The sequence below is a fragment of the Aquarana catesbeiana genome, linkage group LG05 (genome assembly GCF_042186555.1).
Source record: "Aquarana catesbeiana isolate 2022-GZ linkage group LG05, ASM4218655v1, whole genome shotgun sequence".
Lineage (NCBI taxonomy): Eukaryota > Metazoa > Chordata > Amphibia > Anura > Ranidae > Aquarana > Aquarana catesbeiana.
The window spans coordinates 616,676,240-616,702,162 of NC_133328.1; the positions used below are offsets into that span (position 1 = coordinate 616,676,240).

General features: G+C 42.3%; 1 protein-coding gene across 1 annotated transcript in view; it reads left to right on the top strand.

Annotated features, from left to right (window-relative positions):
* Positions 1-25,923, top strand: part of EFR3A (EFR3 homolog A) — a 194,655-nt gene that overhangs the window by 146,463 nt on the left and 22,269 nt on the right. Inside the window, 1 exon segment of the mRNA XM_073632263.1 lies at positions 11,496-11,623. Coding sequence (XP_073488364.1) covers positions 11,496-11,623 — 128 coding nt within the window.

Below are 25,923 nucleotides of genomic sequence, written 5' to 3' on the forward strand. Positions count from 1 at the left end.
AAAAAAGTCAATCTAACGATCAAGAGTTTGGAAAAATTTTCTCGATCAGTGGTGTGGATGGGGGTATCCATACGTTCAATTCAGCCCCTCGGCTGATAGACAAAAAAATAAACAAAAGGAGTAATCTATGGGCAACCTAAGGTTGCCCCACACATTTTGCGGCCAGTAGCAAGGCATAGGAGGGAGGGGGGGAAAGAGTTTGACCCTCCAAGATGGATGGCACCAGATTCGAGATCAAGGATTTGAAGACAAACTTGTATATGCGTACTAAAAATCTGTTTTATTAGGATTAAAGTGATTACAGGGGTGTTATTTTGTTATAAGGCTATATGATGTTATTTTCACACTCTAGTCTCCATTTTTAAATGAATGCGCATGGAATGTCGCCATATTATGCATATATTTATTTATTTTTTACACTTTGGAGTATGCCCTGTTTTCTTCCTTGTGTGGAATATTAGAACAGTGGCTCAGAACGAGACATCTCAGAACGAGTTCGGAACTGAATCCACTAATGGTTTGTGGTAATCAGGCCAAGTGGTTGTTTTCAAGCTTTTTGCAATGTGCTAGAACTTGGCCATTTGCTGACAGTCTAATTTTGTTAATAAGATATATATTTTCATATTACCTCACAGATAAGGATACATCTTTCCGATCTGTGCTTTCATTTTGAGAGATTTTCACTCCATTCATATCTTATTGTCTATGTACAAGCCTTCCCAACCCTATCCAAAATTAAAAGAACCAACATTTTGGCCAGAGTTCTGCTTTAATGTGCTCTTGAACTCGTACGTGTTTTTAACTTTCAGTTTTGCAGTGGATGTGGTAATCGGCACTGACTTTTAGAACATTCAAAATGTTCACGCAGTGGTGCCTCTAGGCTTGGGGATCTAGGGACACCCAGCAGCAATGTACTAATAAATAAGAAGCACAGATTGGCCTATCACCAGACAGGTTCCATTTTCCTTTATGGTTGGCTCCCTTTTAAAGCAAGATATAAAAAAAACAGGCTAGCCTTTAAATTTTAGTGAAGAAACTGTGTTGTCATCCCAGACAAGAAGTTAGGAGCTCATTGGATTTTTGGCAGATGGTTTTTTTTTTTTTCTGTACTTGCGGCATTGTTTAACCACTTGTCGACCACTATATATATATATATATATATATATATATATATATATATATATAAAAAATATAATGTGTGTGTGTTGCGGTTTGCAAGTGGTTCACTGGGATCATGGCTGAAGACTAGATCGTCTTTGATCGCCTATATGGCCTTGGAGGACCGGAGCGAAGTTGTGGCTTAACTTCTGGTCCAGGTTGCAAGTAGACAATTTTTTTTATCTATTTCTTATAAAGGTAAAGAAGCTATTTGGAGCATTTTTGACCCCAGATCTCTCCATAAAGAGGACCTGGGATGTTTAAATTTCTTGTAATAAGAATAAAAGTGTTTAAAAAAAAAAAAAATGAAAGGGACAGTGTAAAAATAAAATAAATAAGAATTTTTTTTTTTAAAGCGCCCCCACCCCTCTGTGCTCTTGTGCAGAAGTGAACGCATACGTAAGCAGTGTTTGCTCCACGCAAGAGCAATAATTCTAGCACTAGACCTCCTCTGTAACTCTAAACAGGTAACCTGCACTGGCGTTTATAGCGTTGCCTATGGAGATTTTTAAGTACCCTAGTTTGTTGCCATTTAACAAGCATGCACAATTTTAAAGTGACATGTTGGGTATCTATTTACTCTGTGTAATATAATCTTTCAGATTATACCAAAAAATTGGGGTATATATTGTTTTTCTTTTTTTCTTTTTTTTTTTTTTATGAACCACTTCAGCTCCGGAAGGTTTTACCCACTTCCTGACTAGGCCGTTTTTTGCGATACAGCAATGCGTTGCTTTAACTGCCAATTGCGTGGTCGTGTGACCTTGTACCCAAATAAATAAATAATAATAATTGATGCCCTTTTTTCCCCACAAATAGAGCTTTCTTTTGGTGGCATTTGATCACCTCTATGTTTTTAATTTTTTGGGCTATAAAAAAAAAAAGAGTGACAATTTTGAATAAAAACAATATTTTTTACTTTCTGCTATAAAACTTTCCCAATAAAAAAATCAAATTTCCTCATCAATTTAGGCCAATATGTATTCGGCTACATATTTTTGGTAAAACAAAATCCCAATAAGCGTATATTGATTGGTTTGTGCAAAATTTATAGCGTCCAAAAACTATGGGATATATTTAGGGATTTTTTTTTTTTTAATTGTTTTTACTAGTAATGGTAATCAGCGATTTTTAGAGGGACTGCGACATTGCGGTGGACAAATTGGACGCTAAGGGCTAGTTTACACTTGCTTCGAAACATGGCTTTGGACACGCTTTGTTAAAGCTCTCTGAACTCTAGTCAAAGCCCCTGTCACTAAATAAAATGGTTAGCTTACAGTCCTGTTTACATCTTGCTTTTGCTTGATGGTTCAATGAGGCTTTGCCATAGACTTCTATGGAGGCTTTGAAGATGCTTTGAAGCACTGCTAAAGCTACATGGGGTATAATTTTTGAAGTGAAGCCAAAGAAAAGCAAAATCGAAGTGTAAACAGGAATGTAAGCTGACCATTTCTTTTAGTGACAGGAGCTTTGACTTGCGTTCAGCGAGCTTTAATAAAGCATGTCCGAAGCCATGTTTTGAAGCAAGTGTAAACTAGCCGTTAATGTGTGTTGAAGCCGAAGCAAGTGTAAATCGGTGACATTGAAGTCCACCATCCTGAGTTGCAAGTACAACAATTAAAGGTGAACTCTCATGAAGGTTTTAGTTAAGTGAATTACGGCTCTGAAGTAAATTATATCGAGATGGGATTCGTTTTGGAGGGGAGGCAAAAGCCGACTGCCACCCGATGAGATCACCACCCCACCACTTGTGGGATCATACTGTGGGGTGAGAGGTCCAACCAGATAACATACCCTCCCAAAATCACGTTCAGAACCTCTAATATCATCCAGAGCTGGGAAGCCTCAGCTCCTAACTGGGGTTTTTATAGGCTGAAGATAGAGACCCCGGGAACCGGTTAGTCTTGATCCAAACCAATTTACCTGGACAAAGAGCCATCTGAGTTGACCCCAATGTGAGATCCACAAATCATTTACAGGACAATATTTGTACCTGAGTGAGAATTGTCGCCTGATTAAGGAAAATGCATAGTACAAGGTCTTAAAGGACAGACAAAGAAAAGGGAAGGTAGAATGAGAGGTAGAAGAAAGGTAAGAGAGAAGGGGGGTGGTCAAGGGAAGGAAGGTCTTCCTTGGGAAACCACTAGATGGATAAATGACCTGGCCCCCTATAGAGGGGCCTTGATGTAGAGAGCCCAGGGTTCCCAAACTGCTTCAAAGCATTGAACAGTGTCCGACAGTTTAGCTGCTATTTGTTCCTGGGATATGATCCAAGATATTATCCTCTTCGTCGCTAAAATTGAGACTGAACATTTTTTCCAGGCTTTTGCTATCGTGATCTTGGCTCCCAAAAACATAAAAAGAACAAGGTTCTGTGTATGTTTTGGAAGTCTGTACACCCTATGATTCAAGAGTGCATACGTGGCTTCTTGAGGGATCGATACCCCTGACACTTTCCTCAATATATGGAAGAATTTATTCCAATAACTCCTGATGCGAGGGCAAGACTACCAGATGTGGAACATAGATCTTTCATGGTTGCACCCTCTATAGCATAGGGGGGACGCATCTGGGAACATCTTGGCCAGTAGTACCATCTAGTAAATACTTTAATACACGCTTCAACTAGGGATATGTTCATATTACCCCTATAGCTTTGACAGAAAGCTTGAAACCACTGTTACATAGTTACATAGTAGGTTGAAAAAAGACACAAGTCCATCAAGTCCAACCTATGTGTGTGATTTTATGTCAGTATTATATTGTATATCCATGTATGTTGTGGTCGTTTAAGTGCTTATCTAATAGTTTTTTTAAATTATCGATGCTCCCTGCTGATACCACCGCCTGTGGAAGGGAATTCCATATCCTAACCGCTCTTACAGTAAAGAACACTCTATGCATTTTAAGGTTAAACTGATTTTCTTCTAATTTTAGTGAATGGCCGCGTGTCCTATTAAATGCCCTTTCGCAGAAAAGCTTTATCCCTACATTGAAATCATATCAAGCGTCTCCTCTGCAGAGAGAACAAGTTCAGTGCTCGTAACTTTTCCTCATAACTAATATCCTCCAGTCCCTTTATTAGTTTTGTTGCCCTTCTCTGGACACTCTCTCCAGTTCCAGCACATCCTTCCTGAGGACTGGTGCCCAGAACTGGACAGCATTCTCTAGGTGCGGCCGGACCAGAGTCTTGTAGAGTGGGAGAATTATCATTTTATCTCTGGAGTTAATCCCCTTTTTAATGCATGCCAATATTCTGTTTGCTTTGCTTGCAGCAGCTTGGCATTGCATGCCATTGCTGAGCCTATCATCTACTAGGACCCCTACATACTAGATTCCCCCAGAGGTTCTCCCCCCCAGTGAGTAGATTGCATTCATATTTTTGCCACCCAAATGCGTTATTTTACATTTTTCTACATTAAACTTCATTTGCCATGTAGTTGCCCACCCCATTAATTTTTTCAGATCTTCTTGCTAGGTTCCCACAACCTGAGGAGAAGTTCTTGCCCTGCTTAGCTTGGTATTGTCTGCAGATACAGAGATTAAGCTATTCATCCCATCCTCCAGGTTGTTTATGAATAAATTAAATAGGATTGGTCCCAGGACAGAACCCTGGGGTACCCCACTTTCCACGCTAACCATTCCGAGTACTCCCCATTTATCACTACCTTCTGAATTCGCCCTTGTAGCCAGTTTTCAATCCATGTACTCACCCTTTTAGTCCATGCCAATGGACCTTACTTTGTACAGTAAACGTTTATGGGGAACTGTATCAAATGCTTTTGCAAAATACAGATACACCACGTCTACGGGCCTTCCTTTATCTAGCTGGCAACTCACCTCCTCATAGAAGGTTAATAGATTGGTTTGACAAGAATGATTCTTCATGAATCCATGTTGATTACTGCTAATGATACCGTTGTCATTACTAAAATCTTGTATATAGTCCCTTATCATCCCCTCCAAGAGCTTGCATACTATTAATGTTAGGCTAACTGGTCTGTAATTCCTAGGGATGTATCGTGGCCCTTTTTTTAAATATTGGTGCTACATTGGCTTTTCTCCAATCAGCTGGTACCATTCCAGTCAGTAGACTGTTCGTAAAAATTAGGACTGAGTTCCATAAGGACCCTCGGGTGCAAGCCATCTGGTCCCGGTGACTTATTAGTGTTACGTTTTTGAAGTCTATTTCTAATTCTGTCCTCTGTTAGGCATGCGGGTGTTTCCTGTGATATGTCATGAGGATAAACATTGCAGTTTTGGTTACTGAAGCCCCCCGATTCCCTCATGAAGACTGAGGAGAAGAATAAATTCAATACCTTTGCCATCTCTCCATCCTTTGTAACCAGATTCACTTCATTATTCTTTATGGGAGCAATATGATCTGACCTCCCTTTCTTACTATTTATGTACTTAAAGAATTTCTTGGGATTTTTTTTACTCTCCTCCGCTATGTGCCTTCTATCTTAGCCGCCCTGATTGCACCCTTACATTTCTTGTTGCATTCTTTGTAAAGTTGGAATGCTGATGATGATCCCTCAGCCTTGTATTTTTTGAAAGCCTTCTCCTTTGCTTTTATATGCATTTTTTACGTTGGAGTTAAGGCACCCAGGACCCTTATTAGCTCTTTTAAATGTATTTCCCATTGGGATGCACTGGCTAGTGCCTTTATTTATTATGCTCTTAAAGCATACCCATTTTTCCTCTGTGTTCTTTGTTCCTAAGATTTTATCCCAATTATGATCTTCTAGCAAGGATCGTAGTTTAGGGAAGTTGGCTCTTTTGAAATTCAGTGTCTTTGTATTCCCCTTATGTTTCCTGTTCTGGATCTAGATGAATGTCCCACTCCCAGGAACTGACGTATGAGGGGGTGTCCACTTTTTCTGCCAGGGAAGAGTAAATGATAGAGATGCCTCTCCTCTGATCCTTGATAGCAGAGCACCATTGTTCGTATCTGGTACGGAAAGCTAGAATATTCATGCTGGGGGGAAACTCAGGGTTATGAAATAAATGGGAGAGGTCTAATATTAGATATCAGTGTAGTTTGTTTGTGAAGCTTATCACATAGCGCTAGGGAGTGCGAAAGAAGTCGCTAAGACTGTCTTTCTAAGGAGACCCAATCAGGTTTGAGACCCCTGGAATAGACTATAGAAAATTGGGCCAGATGTGCAGCCTGGTAATACCGCCACAAATTGGGAAAACCTAGACCTCCCTGCTTTTTAAGGCGGAAAATAATTTCTTTGGAGAAGCGATGCCCACCTTTCTCCCTTTATAAAGCTAATGATTTTAAAATGGAACCTATCTAGAGATGATTTCTTGATAGATATAGGGAGGGAACGAAAAAGATATAACAGACGAGGTAGTAATGTCATCTTGATCGCATTGCGTCTGCCCAACCATGATCGACCACGCTTTTAAGTCCTCTTCTAACTTTCGATACATACAACTTAATGGGGTATAGGTTGGCTAGATTGTTTAACTGGATTGCTAAATAAGGAATCAAGTCAGTGGCCCAAGGAAATGGAAAGTGTTTTTTTTTAGTTTATCTAACAGTCTGGGTGGAACCGACACATTTAACGCTACAGATTTAGATATATTGACTGTAAATCTTGAGATTGCACCGAAGTCCTTAAGTAGTCAAAGGACGTTTTGGGTTGATATCAGTGGTGATGTGATAAATAGCAGCATGTCATCTGCGAAGAGTGCACATTTGTGTTCCTCAGAGCCGCATGTCACTCCATTTATATCAAGATGACATCTGATGGCTATCGCTAAATTTTCAATGGCGATTGCGAAGGCCAGGGGAGAGAGGGGGCAACCCTGTCTAGTTCCTTTTTGGATATTAAAAGCGTCCGAGTAATAGCCCATTAGGCGTATTTGAGTACTAGTTTTCGAATATAGCGCATGCATAGTCATCAGAAATTTTAGAACCAAAGCCCCATCTCTCCAGATTTTTAAAAAGGTATGACCAGGACACAGAATCAAATGCCTTTTAATGATCTATGGATAGCAGGAAACCATCCAGTGGGGCTCCCTTATCCCAGCAGCTGTGTAGTAGAGAGGTTGCCTATTGCTCTCCTGATCTGGTCTGGACCCTGTCTTCCCAGGATAAAGCCCACCTGGTCTTTATGTGTATAATTCGCTATAAAGCTTGAAAGCCTAACTGCAAGGATTTTCATCATAATTTTAAGGTTGTTGTTAATGAGGGAAATTGGACGGTAGTTTCTGACGTCACTTGCATCTTTCCCGGGTTTAGGTATGACACGTGAGACGTAGGCAGAATTGAATGCATTATCCACGGGGGCTCCATCTTGGAGAGAATTTTAAAAAACGGGCCATAAAGGGGGAAAGGGAGGGGCCAAATTTCTTTTAATAAATGGCCAAAAAAAACGTCAGGCCCCAACTATCGCCATTTTATTCCCTAGGTTCTCTGCTAAAAAATGTATATAATGTTTGGTGGTTATGAGTAATTTTCTATCAAAAATTACCGATTTTAACTTGTAAACAAAAAGTGCCAGAAAAGGCCTAGTTTACAAGTGGTTAAAGTGATAGAACATGAAGAAATGTGGAAGTATTGCAGAGATGCACTGATTTTTTTTTTATATTTTGCACTGAAATACACTTTAACTGTTTGTTACAGGCTGGGCATTTTATATATATATATATATTTTATTTTTATATATATATATATATATTTTATTTTTATATATATATATATCTCTAGAAACAGGTGCATTAATGTTTAAGCATGGAAAGTACTTGAAGTTCTCAGAAATAGTGAATGTCAAGCCTTTTCTTTAAATTTAAAAAAAAAAACACTTTCCAGAAAATTCTATTACATTTTTTCCATGGCATTCTCAAGGAAAGTGTGTTCTGAGTAGAGAGGATTCCTGGTAGAGCAATCTATACCGGAGATAATGTGAATAAAAGGATTCCCAATCAATTGTATTAGTCTGAGGATGTGCAGCTGTGCGCTGAGGAGAAATCCTATAAGCATCTTCTCTGTATTATTTTTGTGAAGAGACTGGCAAGCTTTCAACGAGAGAGAGAGAGGGTAATGCTTGAAATGTAGAGAACAGCAGTTCCTAGGTTTGATTTTCTTAGTTCCGCTGATGAAAAGTGCTATGGAGTCCCGTCTCTTTCAGCAGAAGAGGTTGGGATCATTTACTATATGGGCAAAGAAAGTTTTATTAAAGTTGTCTCCAAACTTTCTAAAGAAAGGGCCAGTTTACTGTCCTTCAGACTTTAGGGGGGCCGAACTGTGCCCAGTGTGGGAGTAAACAATGCCTGATCTTTGGTAGTTGGTTTTGTTGGGAGGAATAGTACCACAATTTTGTTGTCCATGGAAGGAATTATGCCCCATTGTTTATGTCGGTGGAAAGAATAGTGCCCCATCGTTGGTGTCGGTGGAAAGAATAGTGCCCCATCGTTGGTGTCGGTGGAAAGAATAGTGCCCCATCGTTGGTGTCGGTGGAAAGAATAGTGCCCCATCGTTGGTGTCAGTGGAAAGAATAGTGTCCCATTGTTGGTGTCAGTGGAAAGAATAGTGCCCCATCGTTGGTGTCGGTGGAAAGAATAGTGCCCCATCGTTTGTGTCAGTGGAAAGAATAGTGCCCCATTGTTGGTGTTAGTGATAGGAATAATTGCCTCAAGGGCCAGATAACGGCAAACAAAGGGCCGCCGTTTGGGGACCACTGGTTTTAACCGCTTTCCGACCAGCCGCCGTCGTCATTACACTGCGGCAACCCGCAGAGGTGATCAAATACCACCAAAAGAAAGCTCTATTTGTGCGAAAAAAGGACATCAATTTTGTTTGGGTACAGCGTAACACGACCGCGCAATTGTCAGTTAAAGCGACGCAGTGCCGTATCCCAAAAAATGGCCTGGTCAGGAAGGGGATAAATCCTTCCAGGGCTGAAGTGGTTAATGCATAACAAAAGAACAGGAATAAAATAAAGAAAACTGCTGGTTTTTTTTTTTTTATGCCATTTTCTAATCACATTTTAAAGCCCCTCTCCCATTTCTTTGTGCCACCTTTTCACAACATTTAAGGCCTTGTGCACACTGGGCGTTTACCACAGTGGTGTAAGGCTGCTTGAGTTTAGATGCGAGTGGAAGGTACAGTCCAACCCCGCTACTGGCAGCCTGTACAAGTCTGAGAGGCTGATGGCTGCTGTGGTTGGACAGTAGAGCTGCACAATTAATTACTAACATGGGATTTCACTTGTCATGCGACTTGGGGGTCTCACAAGTCAGATCTTAAGTCACGGCAGCGTGAATTGAGCCTAACAGTCTTAACCGCTTCCCGACCACCTCACGCTGATATACGTCGGCAGAAGGGCACATACAGGCAGAATCACTTACCTGTACGTAGCCCTGTAAGAGGCGGCTTGTGGGCGTGCGCGCGCTAGGAGCTTAATGAGCGTGATCGCGTGTCCCGCGGACTCAATGTCAGCGGGGATACCCGCGATCGTCTTACGGAGAGGAAGAACGGGGAAATGCTGAGACAAGCATCTCCCCGTTCTGCCCTAGTGACAGCACACTGATCACAGCTCCCTGTAATCGGGAGCTGTGATCAGTGTCGTGTCACACATAGCCCCTCCCCCCGCAGTTAGAATCACTCCCTAGGACACACTTAACCCCTACAGCGCCACCTAGTGGTTAACCTGGGGTTAACCACTAGGTGGCGCTGTAGGGGTAAAGTGTGTCCTAGGGAGTGATTCTAACTGCGGGGGGAGGGGCTATGTGTGACACGACACTGATCACAGCTCCCGATTACAGGGAGCTGCGATCAGTGTGCTGTCACTAGGGCAGAACGGGGAGATGCGGACACTTTTGACGTGATTTTGGGACCATTCACATTTATACAGCGATCAGTGCAATTAAAAATGCATTGATTACTGTGTAAATGTGACTGGCAGTCAGTCACATTTACACAGTAATCAATGCATTTTTAATTGCACTGATCGCTGTATAAATGTGAATGGTCCCAAAATCACGGCAAAAGTGTCCGATCTGTCCGCCATAATGTCGCAGTCATGATAAAAATCGCTGATCGCTGCCATTACTAATATATAAAAAAAATTATTAATAAAAATGCCATAAAACTATCCCCTATTTTGTAAACTCTATAACTTTTGCGCAAACCAATCAATATACGCTTATTGCATTTTTTTTTAACCAAAAATATGTAGAATATGTATCGGTCTACACTAAGGAAAAAAAAAATTTTTTTTAATATTTTTTAGGGGATATTTATTATAGCAAAAAGTAAAAAATATTTTTTCAAAATTGTCGCTCTTTTTTTTGTTTATAGCGCAAAAAATAAAAACCGCAGAGGTGATCAAATACCACCAAAAGAAAGCTCTATTTGTGGGGGGGGGGGGGGGAGAAAGACATCAATTTTGTTTCAGAGCCACGTCGCAAGAACGCGCAATTGTCAAAAAGTTTAAGCGACGCAAAAAGTGCTCTGATCTTTGGCCAGCCAAATGGTCCGGGGCTGAAGTGGTTAACCACTCGACCCCACAGGCTTTTTGTTTACAGCCGTGACCAAAAGTTTTGAGAATGACACAAATATAAACTTTCTGCTGCTTCAGTGTTTTTAGCTCTTTTTTCTCAGACTATGGTATACTGAAGTATAATTAGAAGCATTTCATAAGTGTCAAAGGCTTTTATTGACAATTTTCACTAATTTTTTTTTTTTATTACTAGTAATGGCGGCAATCTGCGATTTTTATTGTGACTGCGACATTATGGTGGACACATCGGACACTTTTGGCGCTATTTTGGGACCATCCACTTTTATACAGCGATCAGTACGTTTAAGAATGCACTGATTACTGTGTAAATAACACTGGCAGTGAAGGGGTTAACTAGTAGGGGGCGCTGTATGGGGTTAAGTGTGTCCTAGGGAGTGATTCTAACTGTGGGGGGGGGGGGCTACGTGTGACATGACACTGATCACCGCTCCCTATCACAGGGAGCGGTGATCAGTGTCCTGTCACTAGGCAGAATGGGGAGATGTTTGTTTACATCAGCATTTTCCCGTTCTTCCTCTTCGTGAGACGATCGCGGGTATCCCCGTGGACATCGAGTCCGCGGGACCCGCGGTCACGCTCACGGAAGCTCGCGGCGGCCGCACTCCCACAATGCCCCGTCTTAAAGGGCAACGTACAGGTACGTTAATATGCCTGTACTTGCCCTTCTGCTGATGTATATCGGCATGAGCCGGTCGGCAAGGGGTTAATATATTGAAGATTGAAATTTTGGCGATTGGGTTTACATACGCCTTAACGTGTGAATGGCAGTCTTCATCTTTCTATTCTTTCTATTTGCAGCCTACCAAAATCTCTGGACAAGCACGATAAGAATGTCTTCTTCCTAACCAACAAAATTGCGGAATCTCTGGGTGGCAGTGGATACAGCGTGGAGAGACTGTCCGTCGCCTATGTGCCCCAAGTGACGGGTAAGATTTGTTCCTTCTTCAGTGTTCTATGGAAAAGTGTACAAATCGAAGCAAAACACTGACCAGCCACATACTCTCATGTTCAGCTTTAGAAAATCTACAAATTTTTATGGTGTTTCAATGCCTACAGAATAACCATAAAAGAAAGCGAATAGCTTGCGGATTAAATTACCTTCTTGAAAATATATACAGTCGTGCTCAAAAGTTTGCATACCCTGGCAGAAATTGTGAAATTTTGGCAGAAAATATGACTGGTCATGCCAAAAAAAACGTTTTTATTTAAAACCCCTTGCCACCCAGGCCAATTCTGACATTTCTCTCCTACATGTAAAAATCATAATTTTTTTGCTAGAAAATTACATAGAACCCCCAAACATTATATATGTTTTTTTTTTTAGCAGAGACCCTAGAGAATAAAATGGTGGTCATTGCAACTTTTTATCTCACACGGTGTTTGTGCAGCAATTTTTCGAACGTGTTTTTTTTGGGGGGGGGGGACTGCTTTATGCTTTAAAAAAAAAACATTAAAGTTAGCCCGGTTTGTTTACATAATGTAAAAGATAAAGTTATGCCGAGTAAAAAGATACCCATCATGTCTGGCTTCAAAATTGCACACGCTCGTGGAATGGCGGCAAAATCCCCACAGGCGACGCTTTCATATTTTTTTACTAGTTACATGTTTTGAGTTACAGAGGAGGTCTAGGGCTAGAATTATTGCTCTCACTTCGCTGCGATGCCTCACATGTGTGGTTTTCATATGTGGGCGGGACTTATGTATCCATTTGCTTCTGCGTGTGAGCACACGGGGACAGGGGCACTTTAAAAGGAAAAAAAAAAATGATTGTTACTTTTACTTTTCTTTTTTTATTTTTACACTTTTTAAAAAAAAAAAAATTATTGTTACTTTTACTTTTCTTTTTTTATTTTTACACTTTTAAAAAAAAAAAATTTTTTGATTACTTTTATTCCTATTACAAGGAATGTGAACATCCCTTGTAATAGGAATATGGCATGACAGGTCCTCTTTACAGTGAGATATGGGGTCAATAAGACCTCACATCTCACCTCTAGGCTGGGAAGCCTGAAATTAAAAAAAAAAAACTATCTCGGCTTCCCAGCCAAGGCTGTGCCATTTGTTTGAATGTAGAGGCCAGGCGTGACGTCATAACATCGCGCCTGGCCTCCGAACGATCATAGAGACTCTGGCGATCATCTGGTCTGCTGGAAATCTCTATGGTAATTATCCGGGGCCGGCGGATCCTGTCTCTGACTCACCGATGGCACGGCTGAGTCGGTAGAAGCACCGGAAGGCGGAGGGAGGGGCGTCCTCTCTCGCTGCCCGTAAGAATGATCGAGCGTTGTAACAGCTGCTATGATCGTTATTATGTTGTAGGGAATCGCCGGCTGAAAAAGATGATATCTGATAGATGCCTGTGGCTGTGGGCATCATTCAGAGTACCCGCACAAAGTCAATGACGTCACATGACGGCCGGTGAGCGGGAAGTGGTTAAGGATAGTGATCACATGAAGCCATTTACTATCACATCGTTTTTTGGATCCTTTTTAAATCATAACAGAAATCGCCCAAATGACCCCGATAAAAAGTTTACATACCCTGAAATGTTTTGCCTTGGTACAGACACAGAAGGTGGCACACACAGGTTAAAATGGCAATTAAAGTTTTAATTTCTCCAGTTTGTGGCTTTTTATATCACAATTGGTGTCTATGTATAAATAGTCAGTGAGCTGTCACATGGATGCACTAAGCAGGCTAGACACTGAGCCATGAGGAGGTAGCAAAGAACAGTCAAAAGACCTGCATAACAAGGTAATGAAACTTTACAAAGATGGAAAAGGATATAAAAAGATATTAAAAGCCTTGAATATGCCAGTCAGTACTGTTCAATCACCTAATAAGAAGTGGAAAATTAACCTTTAATTGCCATTTTAACCTGTGTGTGCCACCTTCTGTGTCTGTACCAAGGCCAAACATTCCAGGGTATGTAAACTTTTTATCAGGGCCATTTGGGTGATTTCTGTTATCAATATGATTTTATAAAGGATCCAAAATACGATGTGATAATACATGGCTTCATGTGATTGCTATCCTTAAATAAAAGACAGTTTTTTGGTATGATCAGTCATATTTTCAATATTGATGCCAAAATTTCACTTTTTCTGCCAGGGTATGCAAACTTTTGAGCACAATTGTAGGAACTGTAAGGCAGGTTAGTATTATAAGCTCTTGGTATGGGGTATTGGGAGGAATTGGGCACAGACACACAGCCAGACGTGAGCTTTAAAAAAAAAAAAAGGTTGAGTTTTGTTAGAAGAATAATGGTTAACCACTCCAGGAATATAAAACTTCTTTCTATAGCTATTAAAAATCCAAACTAGTAAACCACAATTAGATGCCATTAAAGGAAAGCTCTGAGCAGGTAGGTCTGGCCTGGGCCACATGCCTCCTAATAATTGGAGTTGATTCACTGAATGGTTGAGTATGTATGTGATGCATATGAGACAACTGAAATAAATAAAAAATAATAAACCTCATAAATACTCCAAATGAACTGGTAAAGTATATATTCGGGAACTTGCTTACACCCCAAAGGATTTGTATTTCTGTCTATTTAGTCGCAAGATTTGCACAGCTCTACCACCTAACACGGCTAGCCTGATGACCTAACCTGCTTATGCTGCAAGTTGTAGTGTTACAAATTCACAATAGTAAAATCACGTCTGTATATGCAGTAAAGCATGCTTGTTATACTCACTGTGGAACCTAAGGGTTTATTCCTGCATTGTGTAAAAAAGGCTTTTTGAGCCTGTCTTCTCTGATCCTCCCCTTTTATACACAGCCCCCAAATTATTTTTTTCTGTTCTTTCCACTGTGGAACCATTTTTGTTTTTGAGTGAACCATGATTTTTTTTTTTTTTTTTTTTTTTTTTTTTTTTTTTTAGTAAAACACTGTACCACTTATGAAGCAATTTACTACACTAGGGCTCTCCTGTCTCTCCCCGTTTACAGCTTCTATGAATGAAATCAGATCAAAGAATGGAGGACAGGCAGGTGATTAATAGGTCTGCCCCCTCCATTCATCTCTTGTGTTGTATTCATAGAAGCTGTAGTACGGCTTCTATGAATAAATGTGGGTGGAATGGGCGAGTACAGCCTATGACATCCCCACCAGTTGTATTAACCCCAGCTGCACTGGAAGATTACGGGGTGGAGGTGGGGCATCGGTGGAGGTGGATTTTTACTGACAAAAGAGGAATAAGCACAAGGGACACATTCTAATGACTAAGGCTGGGTTCACACTATTGCGAATTGGATGCAGGTTCCCCCCCCCCCGCATTGCACAGGAGTCCTGTGTGTCTTCTAGTCCAGTGTTTCTCAACTCCAGTCCTCAAGGCGCACCAACAGGTCATGTTTTCAGGATTTCCCTCAGATGAAACAGCTGTGGTAATTACTAAGGCAGTGAAACTGATCAAATCACCTGTGCAAAATAGTGGAAATCCTGAAAACATGACCTGTTGGTGCGCCTTGAGGACTGGAGTTGAGAAACACTGTTCTAGTCCATTTCAGGTCCGAATTCAGCCAAAAGTTCAGATTGAAATCGGACCTGAAACGGTGAACAGGGACACCGGACCCCTGATGTGAGCCGCTCTGTGCAGCAGTGTGAACCCAGACTGAGAGTATTGTCTCTTGTGATGATTTTCCAGCTTTTTTTCTTTTTTAATTTTAGTTGCACTTTAAAGCGGTGTCCCCCCCCCCAAAAAATGAAAAGCCAGCAGCTACACATACTGCAGCTGCTGGCTTTTAATAATAGTTTCCATCAGCTGTCAGGTGCTGTTGCTGCCATTGCGGGTAAGGGTACCTGGCAGTGTAACCTTACGGCTTCACGCCCTGAACCCTACTGCCCATGCGCGAGGCCCCGCTCCTCTCTCGTACTGGCCCGGCAACAGGGAGAGGAGGAGGAGGAGGGAGCTCCGCAGTGATGTCACACGGCCGCGGCACGGACTCCCGGAAGTGGGAACAGGATACCTGTCCAAGCCAGGTATCCTGTCCCCCCTCACCCCCGAAAGGTGCCAATTGTGGCACCAGAGGGGGAGAGGAGACAAATGAGCAGAAGTTCCACTTTTGGGTGGAACTCCGCTTTAAAGTAGAACTAAAAGCATTTTATTTTCATTTTGGATAGAGTAAGGGAGGTTTTTTTTTTTTTTGCCATGTATGTTCCATTGGGACAATTCCCCTTCATTTCCTGTCCCATAGCCAAAACAAGAAGTGTGGGATTTCTTTTAGTTTCACTTTCAATGAAACAGGACAAATAGAGAAGGTAACAGCGACAACCTGAGAGGTTGTCCTCACCCTATCCAAAACTAAAGCAAAGGGTTTGCCTTTAGTTATACTTTTATGTATTGGATTTGTGTATTGGCTGCTTTCCTGTGATTTTAAGCTTTGGACTGATCAGTATATATTATGTCAACAGTTTTGTTTCAGCCTTTGAAGCTAGGAGGACCGCTAATATGCAAATGATCAGATTTTTCATATAGGGGCAGCAAGAGTACTCCTACCCGTAAGATAATGGGGAGTCAGATCCACGCTGTGTCTGCCTGCCCCTTTTACAGGATAATTGAGAGTCACAGGAAGCCATGCTGTGTCTGTGCCCTCCCCCCCCTTTTTTTTAAAGAAAATTAAGAGCCGTGCTGTGTCTGTGCCTGCCCCCCGCCATTGAGCTAGGGCATGTGGAGGAGGCGTTGTCACACAGTCTGTATATATGTACTGTTGTAGGCATGGGGACCATGTAAAAAAACAAAAAAAAGTGAATTTTATCACAGAAAGGCATGTTTTGTTATGTGGCTGGTTCAGATGTAAATAATGTCTTGTAAAGTCCTATAATTTTAATTTTTTAATTGAATTAATTATGCTCACTTTTAATTTTGCTTTTTAGTTAGACTGTAGGTGTTCCTTTCTAGATTTAAGGATATGTATTTACATATATTTGTATTTTGCAGTTGCACCTTTGTACGCCTTCTTACCCTTCAGCAATGACCAGTCATTTAAGGGACTGTTCCACTCAAAAATGATATTTTGGTTATAGGAGAAGCTTATCTGGTTGAGTTCCCCATTGGCTTCTAACATCTCATTGAGGCTCCAAAAAGAAAAGCTCAAATCTATGTTGCTGCCCATTTTTAAGTCTTAATGCTGATTGTACAACAGATCAGTTGCTGGCTACTTCTGTTCCTCCTGTTGTAACATAAAATAGAATACCAAATTCCCACTGGGGGAAGTGAAACACTCTTGAGATTGCCATGACCAGGTTTGGTACCTCCAATGCTTATGTCTCAATACTGAAGTTCCTGATTGAACTAGGGCATCCATTTTGTGATTAAATTCTGTCACTCCTCTAACAATTTAGTTAAATATCAGTTTTGTGTGGACGGACCCGTTAATCCACAGGATTTTCGTTTTACCAAACTATTCTCTTCACTTTTCAATGTAGCTCTCTTTCCATCTGTCAAAAAAGTACGTAAAAGTCCATGTCGATCAAAAGGTAATCCGGCTCTGCCTCCTAGACTGAACTAGCCCTAGTCCTTTCTCCCGTTGTGACACGAGTTTAAAGTTTGTGTGTTGGCTTATGTAGTGCGTCAAACTAGTATTCTGCAGAGAACAATACTAATCTAGTTCTGTAGTCACTAAGGAACTGTAGTTTGTCTAGAGTGGTAGAAAATTAGTTTGTATATATTTTGTCTTTATTGCATTGAAAAGTCAATCTGAACCCAGGAAAATCCCCAAGTACAAAGTTGATACATATTCTATATGTGACCAGTGATACCTACCTATGGAATTGGAAATTCTGTGTAACCAGTGGTGTGATTTAATAAAGCCCCGTAACATTGTCTAGCTAAGCAAGTGGGAAACTTTGCAGCTTCTTGTGTCACCTCTCCACCATTTGTGGTAGGTTGACATGTTAATGTAGTATTAAACCCTACTCTTAACAAGTATTTTTCTCTTTAGCAGCACTATTTAATATTTCTAGTTCCTTAAACCTTGTATTGCCCCAAAGACTCACTTTCCTAATGGTAGATCACAGGGTACTTCATATTCATGATTACCTGTGTTATGCTACCACCTTGATGTTAATTGGCCACTGGCCAAAAAAAGGTAGGAATTCCCTGCTGAGGCATAACCTGTCCCAACTCCGCTAAACCTCAGTTTTTAGGTGATGGATTGGCCTACAAATGTATTTGCGAACGTCTCCTGATTTTGTGGCCTTTAGTTCCCTGTTTTTCCGGAACACCCCTGCTGTAATAGGGAAGGGCTTCATCTGGATCAGTTGCCTAGAGAATGCAAGAGCAAGCACAGCTTGTAATGTTGCCGGTCGGAACTGAATCCTGCGGCCAGCGATCTCTGGTGTACAATATACAGTATCTCACAAAAGTGAGTACACCCCTCACGTTTTTGTAATTATTTTATTATATCTTTTAATGTGACAACACTGAAAAAAATACACTTTGCTACTATGTAAAGTTGTGAGTGTACAGCTTGTATAACGATGTAAATTTGCTGTCCCCCAAAATAACTCAAAACACAGCCATTAATGTCTAAACCGCTGGCAATAAAAGTGAGTACACCACTAAGTGAAAATGTCCAAATTGGCCCCAATTAGCCATTTTCCCTCCCCGGTGTCATGTGACTCGTTAGTGTTACAAGGTCTCAGGTGTGAATGGGGATCAGGTGTGTTAAAATTGGTATTATCACTCTCACTCTTTCATACTGGTCACTGGAAGTTCAACATGGCACCTAGTGGCAAAGAACTCAGAGGATCTGAAAAAAAGAATTGTTGCTCTACATAAAGATGGCCTAGGCTATAAGAAGATTGCCAAGACCCTGAAACTGAGCTGCAGCATGTTGCCCAACACCATACAGCGGTTTAACAGGACATGTTCCACTCAGAACAGGCCTCGCCATGGTTGACCAAAGAAGTTGGTTGCAAGTGCTCAGCATCATATCCAGAGGTTGTTTTTGGGAGATAGAGTTATAAGTGATGCCAGCATTGCTGCAGAGGTTGAAGTTGTGGGGGTCAGCCTGTCAGTCCCAGAAGGAAGCCTCTTCTAAAGATGATGCACAAGAAAGCCCGCAAACAGTTTGCTGAAGACAAGCAGACTAAGGACATGGATTACTGGAACCATGTCCTGGGGTCTGATGAGACCAAGTTAAACTTATTTGGTTCATATGGTGTCAAGCGTGTGTGGTGTCAACCAAGTTAGGAGTACAAAGATAAGCGTGTCTTGCCTACAGTCAGGCATGGTGGTGGGAGTGTCATGGTCTGGGGCTGCATATGTGCTGCCGGAACTGGGGAGCTACAGTTCATTGAGGGAACCGTGAATGCCAAATGTCCTGTGACATCCTGAAGCAGAGCATGATCCCCTCCCTTCGGAGACTGGGCCGCAGGGCAGTATCCCAACATTATAACGACCCCAAACACATCTCCAAGAGGACCACTGCCTTTGCTAAAGAAGCTGAGGGTAAAGGTGATGGACTGGCCAAGCATGTCTCCAGACCTAAACCCTATTGAGCATCTGTGGGGCATCCTCAAATGGAAGGTGGAGAAGCGCAAGGTCTTTAACATCCACCAGCTCTGTGATGTCATCATGGAGGAGTGGAAAAGGACTCCAGTGGCAACCTGTGAAGCTCTGGTGAACTCCATGCCCAAGAGGCACTTTGGGCCCAGTTTGGACATTTTCACTTAGGGGTGTACTCACTTTTGTTGCCAGTGATTTAGAAATGCATAGCTGTGTGTTGAGTTATTTTGAGGGGACAGCAAATTTACACTGTTATACAAGCTGTATACTCACTACTTTACATTGTAGCAAAGTCATTTCTTCAGTGTTGTCGCATGAAAAGATATAATAAAATATTTACAAAAATGTGAGGGTGTACTCACTTTTGTGAGATACTGTATCTAGTGAAGTTACTGACAGGGTGCTTTACAGGTCAAGGGCAGTTAACCCCTGGGGTAGTCAAGGCCCTTCGAATTAAACTTTCCCTCCCCATGATGAGTGAAGATTGGGCCCTCTAGCCCTGCAGCATGGACTGTCGTGTACCCCTGTATGTGGCAGTTTGCCCTAAGAGTATTCTCTGATGCATTTGGGGCAATGCAGATACAGCTCCAGTGGTCTAGCTACACCCAGCACCCCATCAGTGGCAGCAAATATTGAAACACTTGTTTATAGGAGGCTACTTGTTGCTTAGGGATCTGAGTTGGGACGATACTCTCAATTGGAAGGCCACTCCCTTATAGGATATTATAGGCCTTCTAACCCTCAGCAAGCCGTGACGTTATGCAAGCACAGAGGTGGGGGGATGGAAGATGGGGTGAGTTTCCAAATCCCCACATCAGGTAGGAAGGACTCCTGCACTGTTCACCCTGTAATGGCTCCCCTAAGGGTCAGATTAGCTCATTCCCCATAGCTGGTATTTCATTCTGAAATGATTTTCTTAGCAGAACCCCATGGAGGAGGAATTCTACAAGAAATGGGATTCTCCGTCTGTTGATTAGCGCTTTCCTACTTGATTAAGACCCTAAGCCTAAGTTCACATTGAAGCGATTTGGCAGGGGATTTGACATGTCAAATCCCCTGCCAAATCGGGGGGGGTGGGGGGGGGCTTTTGCCAGCAATGGCACCGTCTGAATCGGTGCAGCGCCACACCGATCCCCAAAAGTAATTCCTGTACGGGGGGGGGGGACGATTTGCATAGACATCTGTGCAGGAACTTGCACAGATGTCTGTCAAATTGCCCCTTAAGTCAGACTGCATTGCTGAGTTGAAATCGTGTGGGTTCAGCTGAACTCGCACGATTTCTAACCTGCACCAATGTGAACCTAAGCTAATATAACTGTACTGCAGTGACATCTGCTCAGAAGGTAGTTGACACAAGATACAATTAAAGTGTATGTCAGGGTAAACTATGAAAAAACACGTTATACATCCTCTTATCCTGTTCTCTACAATACAGAGACTAACTATTCTGTAGCCCAAAATAGTTAGCAGGGCTAATTACTCTCCTTGAGATAACACAGGACGTGTATGGTGGACACAGGATAGCTCTGAATTTGTGTCATGATCAACAGGTATTTTTTGCACTTGTTGAACAGATATATCACTTTCAATGGTATACCAAGCTTAGAACGCTGCCTAAAGCCTGAGACCAAGCTTCCACGATCCTCAGGTAAGGGGTGCTGCTTGCCAAGAAGCCTATCCGAGGCAGTACATGCGTGAGATCAAGAAGGCACCACTCTCTCTTAACCAGCCACCATAGTAGAGGCATCAAGACTGCTTCAGCCTATGAGTCTCCGCCAAAGGCAACGCCCATTTGACGTGCTGTTGCCCCACCCACCGTGGCTTAATCAAAGGGTTTCAATGGTATATTTAACAGCACAAAAGGGAGCAGATAAGAGAAGTTCATTGTTAGAGTTTACATACACTTTAAAGTGGGGTTCCCATTTAAAAAAAAAAAAATTAAAAGTCAGCAGCTACAAATACTGCAGCTGCTGACTTTTAATCGGACAATTACCTGTCCAGGGATGCGGGGGATCGAAGCCCCGCTCGTCCCCCCCCCCCCTCTGCTCGGCGGCGCCGGCATTTTAACTATGGGTGCCCGGCTGTGGCTTCACAGCCGGGCACCCACTGCGCATGCGCGTGCTGCACCGGGCGCCGTCACTGGCCCCGTAATCATCTGGGACCGGTCACGTGTCCCAGATGATTGACAAGAGGGAGGGTGGAGAGGCGATCTCCCTTCCTGCGCCGAGGGAAGTGATGTCACCAGCCCAGGCACCGAAGGAGGCAGACTTCGAGGGACCCCCTAGCAACAGCCATTTAGAGGTGAGTAAAAAAAAAAAATTTCTCCAAATGTTTTTTTTTTTTTTATTTTTTTTTACGCACATTACTAATTTTTTTTTTTTTTTTTTTTTTGGGGTGGAACTCCACCTTAAGCACTTCCAGCTCAAGGATGTTATATGATGTCCTGGACTTTGAGTGGGGATATCTAAATGTTGCCTGCAGCTACAGGCATCATTCAGATATCGTCTTTTTTCGGCCAGCGATTCTGTGCACCGTGAGAATAATCCTATCGGCAGTTCAACCACTTGATCGTTCTTACAGGCGGCGGGAGGGGACGACTCCCGCCGCCCTTACGGTGCTTCTCCGGGCTCGCCCATGCGATCGGCGAGCCGGAGAACGAATTGTTTGCCACCGGATGGTCCCCAGTCATCTCTATGACCCTCGGAAGCCCGGGCGCGATGTTATGACGCCACGTCCGGGCTGGCGGATGTATACAATGCCAGGGACTCGGCTGGAAAGGGCGAGAGTTCATTTTTTTTATTTTTTTTTTATTTCGGTCTTTCCAGCCTAGAGGAAAGATGTGGGGTCTTGCAGACCCCACATCTCTCCAAAAAGAGGATCTGTCACAGACTATTCCTATTACAAGGGATGTTTACATTCCTTGTAATAGGAATAAAAGTGATTAAAAAAAATGTAAAGAGAAAGTGTAAAAATAAAAAAACAAAGGTAAAATGTACACAAAAAAAAATATTTTTTTAAAGCACCCCTGTCCCCGCGCACAGAAGCGAACGCATATGTAAGTCGCACCCAAATATGTAAACGGTGTTCAAATCACACGTGAGGTATCGCCACATGCGTAAGAGCAATAATTCTAGTCCAAGACCTCCTTTGTAACTCTAAAAAAATTTAAAGCGTCTATGGAGATTTTTAAGTACCAAAGTTTGGCGACATTCCACGAGTGTGCGCAGTTTTAAAGTGTGACTTGTTAGTTATCTATTTACTCGGCGTAGCATCATCTTTTACATTATACAACAAAAAATTTTTTTTTTTTTTTTTTTTTTATTCCTGAAGCAGTTTTTTTTTTTTTTAAAAAAGTGTTTAAATAATTCCTGCGCAAATACCGTGTGACGTAAAAATTTGCAATGATCGCCATTTTATTCCCTAGAGTCTGTTAAAAAAAAAAAAAAAACATTTATACTGTTTGGGGGTTCTAAGCAATTTTCTAGCCAAAAAAAAAAAAATGATTATTTTTCCATGTAGGAGAAGAGTGCCAGAATAGGCCTGGTATGGAAGTGGTTAAGGAATGAGTGTCACCTACTTGACTCTATGGCAGGTGTATGTGAATGACGAGATCAACTGAGCAGAGTTATGAATCTTCTGCCAGATAAGAAAGGCCACGTATATATTTATTTTTAGCTATGTGTCTAGCTCTTTACCCGGGGTTCTGCTTTGTTCCTGGAATTTTTTCATTCAGAAATTAATTTTCTGAAGTTCAGTAGTTTTCAATCACATCTACCGTTCACTGTGAAACATTGTGTCACCGAGAAAGCAGAGACATTATTTCAGCTTTAGCTGAAATGGATCGAGGCAGTGTAAATTATTTAACGTGTAATCATGAAAGCGCAATATGAAATCATTAATTTTCAAAGGGCTATTTTCTTCTTTTTGCTGTGAGATGAAACAGTTATTTTACAGCAGGTTGTAATCATCCTGCCCTAGAATCGGCTCTAGGCAAGTCCTGGCTCTGCAGTGGAGTTGGCGCTACATGCGTCTTGCTGGGATTTGTGATTTTTAAAGTGTAAGTTCACTTTTATAATATTTTCTACCTGTAATCTATTTCCTCCTACATTTTTTTTTTAATTTTTTCAATTCTTTTCAGTTACCTTTCTTTCCCCATCCTCACATCATGTGCATATTTGGCTCCACTCATTTGTCCGGTAAATGATGCACACGGTAATGGAGCCCTGTATATCAACAAACAACAAAGGATACATGATGCGCCATTTAAAAAAAAAAAAAAAATTAGTTTTGAGTTGCAGAGGTAAATTTGTATTTTGAGCAGCCTTAATGACCCAGGCTATACAAATGTGGATACTGTTTGTGTATAAAGCAGGCATGGCAAGTCCTACCTCTCAATCCTCTGGAAGTGTGGGTCCAATCATGCAGTCAAAACTTTTTAGGAGTATTTCATAGGATGTGCCGCACATCAATTTAGGCATAAAGCCGACACTTGTCTTACCACTGATCAGCAGTTGATGGATGTACAAAAGCAAGTCAATTACTGCCCCAATTATTGGAAAGGGCCACCTAAGCCCTCACCTACTGCCACGTGTTATGGCTCGTGTGATCCTTGCTCTACTCCTACGTGGAAAGAATCATTTGAACCCTCGCTTGCTGCCACGGGGAATGGTTCATGTTATCCTTACGCTACTCCAACATAGAACAGGCCACTTGAACCCTTACGTCAGTGGTAGGCAATCTGGGGCCCTCGAGCTGTTGTGGAACTACATTTCCTATGAGGCATTGCAAGGCTGGCAGTTACAATTACTCCAAGAGGCATGATGGGACTAAGGTTGCCTACTTGCCTTATGTGCTGTCACATAGAAAGGGACAGAATTTCTCACCTACTTTTTCTCACCTGCTGCCACATGAAATGGGTCATCTGACTTCCTACCTACTGCGCAATGAAGGGGTCATGTGATCCCTCACGTACTACCACATGGAAAGGACCATGGAACTTCTCACATACTGCCACATGAAACGGACCATTTGATTTTTTTATCTGTTGCACATGGAAGGGGTCATTTGAACCCTCACGTACTACCACATGGAAAGCGCCATGGAGCTTCTCGCCTACTGCCACGTGAAATGGGCCATGTGACTCCTTACCTAGTGCACATGGAGTCTATCATGTGTACCCCCACATACTACCACATGAAAAGGGCCATGTGAACCCTTATCTAATGCCACATGGAAGGGGTCTTTTGAACCCTCACATACTACCACATGGAAAGGGCCATGGAACTTCTCACCTACTGCCACATGAAACGGGCCTTCTGACTTCTTACCTACTGCACTTGGAAGAGGTCATGTGAACCCTCACGTACTACCTCATGGAAAGGGCCATAGAACTTCTCACCTACTGCCACATGAAACGGGTCATGTGACTTCTTACCTACTGCACATGGAAGGGGTCATATAAACCCTCACATACTACCACATGGAAGAAGCCAAGTGAACCCTCCGCTACCACATGGAAAGGATGATGCGACTTTCCTTCTACTGCCATGTGTTCTTGTTTGTGTGATCTTCCACCACTTCTGCCCCATGAAAAGGGCTGTGTGATCTCTCACCAGCTAATGTTGCTTGCACTCTCTTTCCACTTCCTGATAGAGATTTCTGGATCTCATAGTTTCTCAACAGCTGGAGGACCCAGACATCCTGGGACGCTTTTCATGCAGTTTGATATTCTTTGTTGAGACTAGTGACACAAACTGGCATGTGCTGGCTTAAAGAATGGTCACTCAACTGTATTCGCTCCACAGATAAAGTATACCACGTGTAGGAGTTCACTTGAACTGAAAGAAAACTGGGGTTTATGTTGCCCTGTCACTCTACTGGCTGCAGGTAGCAAAGAAAAATACTCAGCACTTCCAAGTCACAGCATGTGGTGGTGAGAACAGAGTCCTCATCCCTGTGCAAGCTCTGCATGGGATAGGCTTGGCTCGGAGAGCAACCACTGTGCCCAGCGGCGGGGGCGCACACTATCTGACACATCTTGGAAGTGTATTATTTCATCACCACCCAGAGCTCTTCAGTAGAGCTAACATTTAAAGTGATTGTAAAGGGTCTTTTTTTTTAAATAACATGTCATACTTACCTGCTCTGTGAAATGGTTTTACACAGAGCAGCCCTGATCCTTCTCTTCTGGGGACCCCCGCCACCACTTCTAGCTCCTTCCCACTGTTGAGTGCAAAGCGGCTTGCTATAGGGGCACTTGTGCAGGCTCGATTCCAAGGCAGGCTACGTGTAATCATTGACACACACAGCGTGCCAGGCCCAGCCGCCGCCTCTCCTCACAGGCTGTGGTTGACGGCAGCAGGATCCAATGGCTTCTGCTTGTGCCTCCATGTCTAGTGAGGGGAGAGGGAGGAGAAAGCCACTGTTCTCTGTGCACATTACTAGATTGAGATCGGGCTCAAATACTTTTTCTTTAAGGGGGGGAGCTGCAAAAACATAAATTTTACCCCCTATAGCCCTTAAAGCGGCCGTCGTACAGCTAGGGCGATTCGCGCAGGGGAGCCAACCTGCCACTGTCAAGATGGCGGTTGGTCAACAAGTAGTTAATGGAGTGAATGCATTAAGGTAAAAAAAAAAAAAAAAACCTGCTTTTTACAACCACTTTAACACACCACCATCCAGAAAGGTAAGTATAGACTTATTTTACAAGGTGG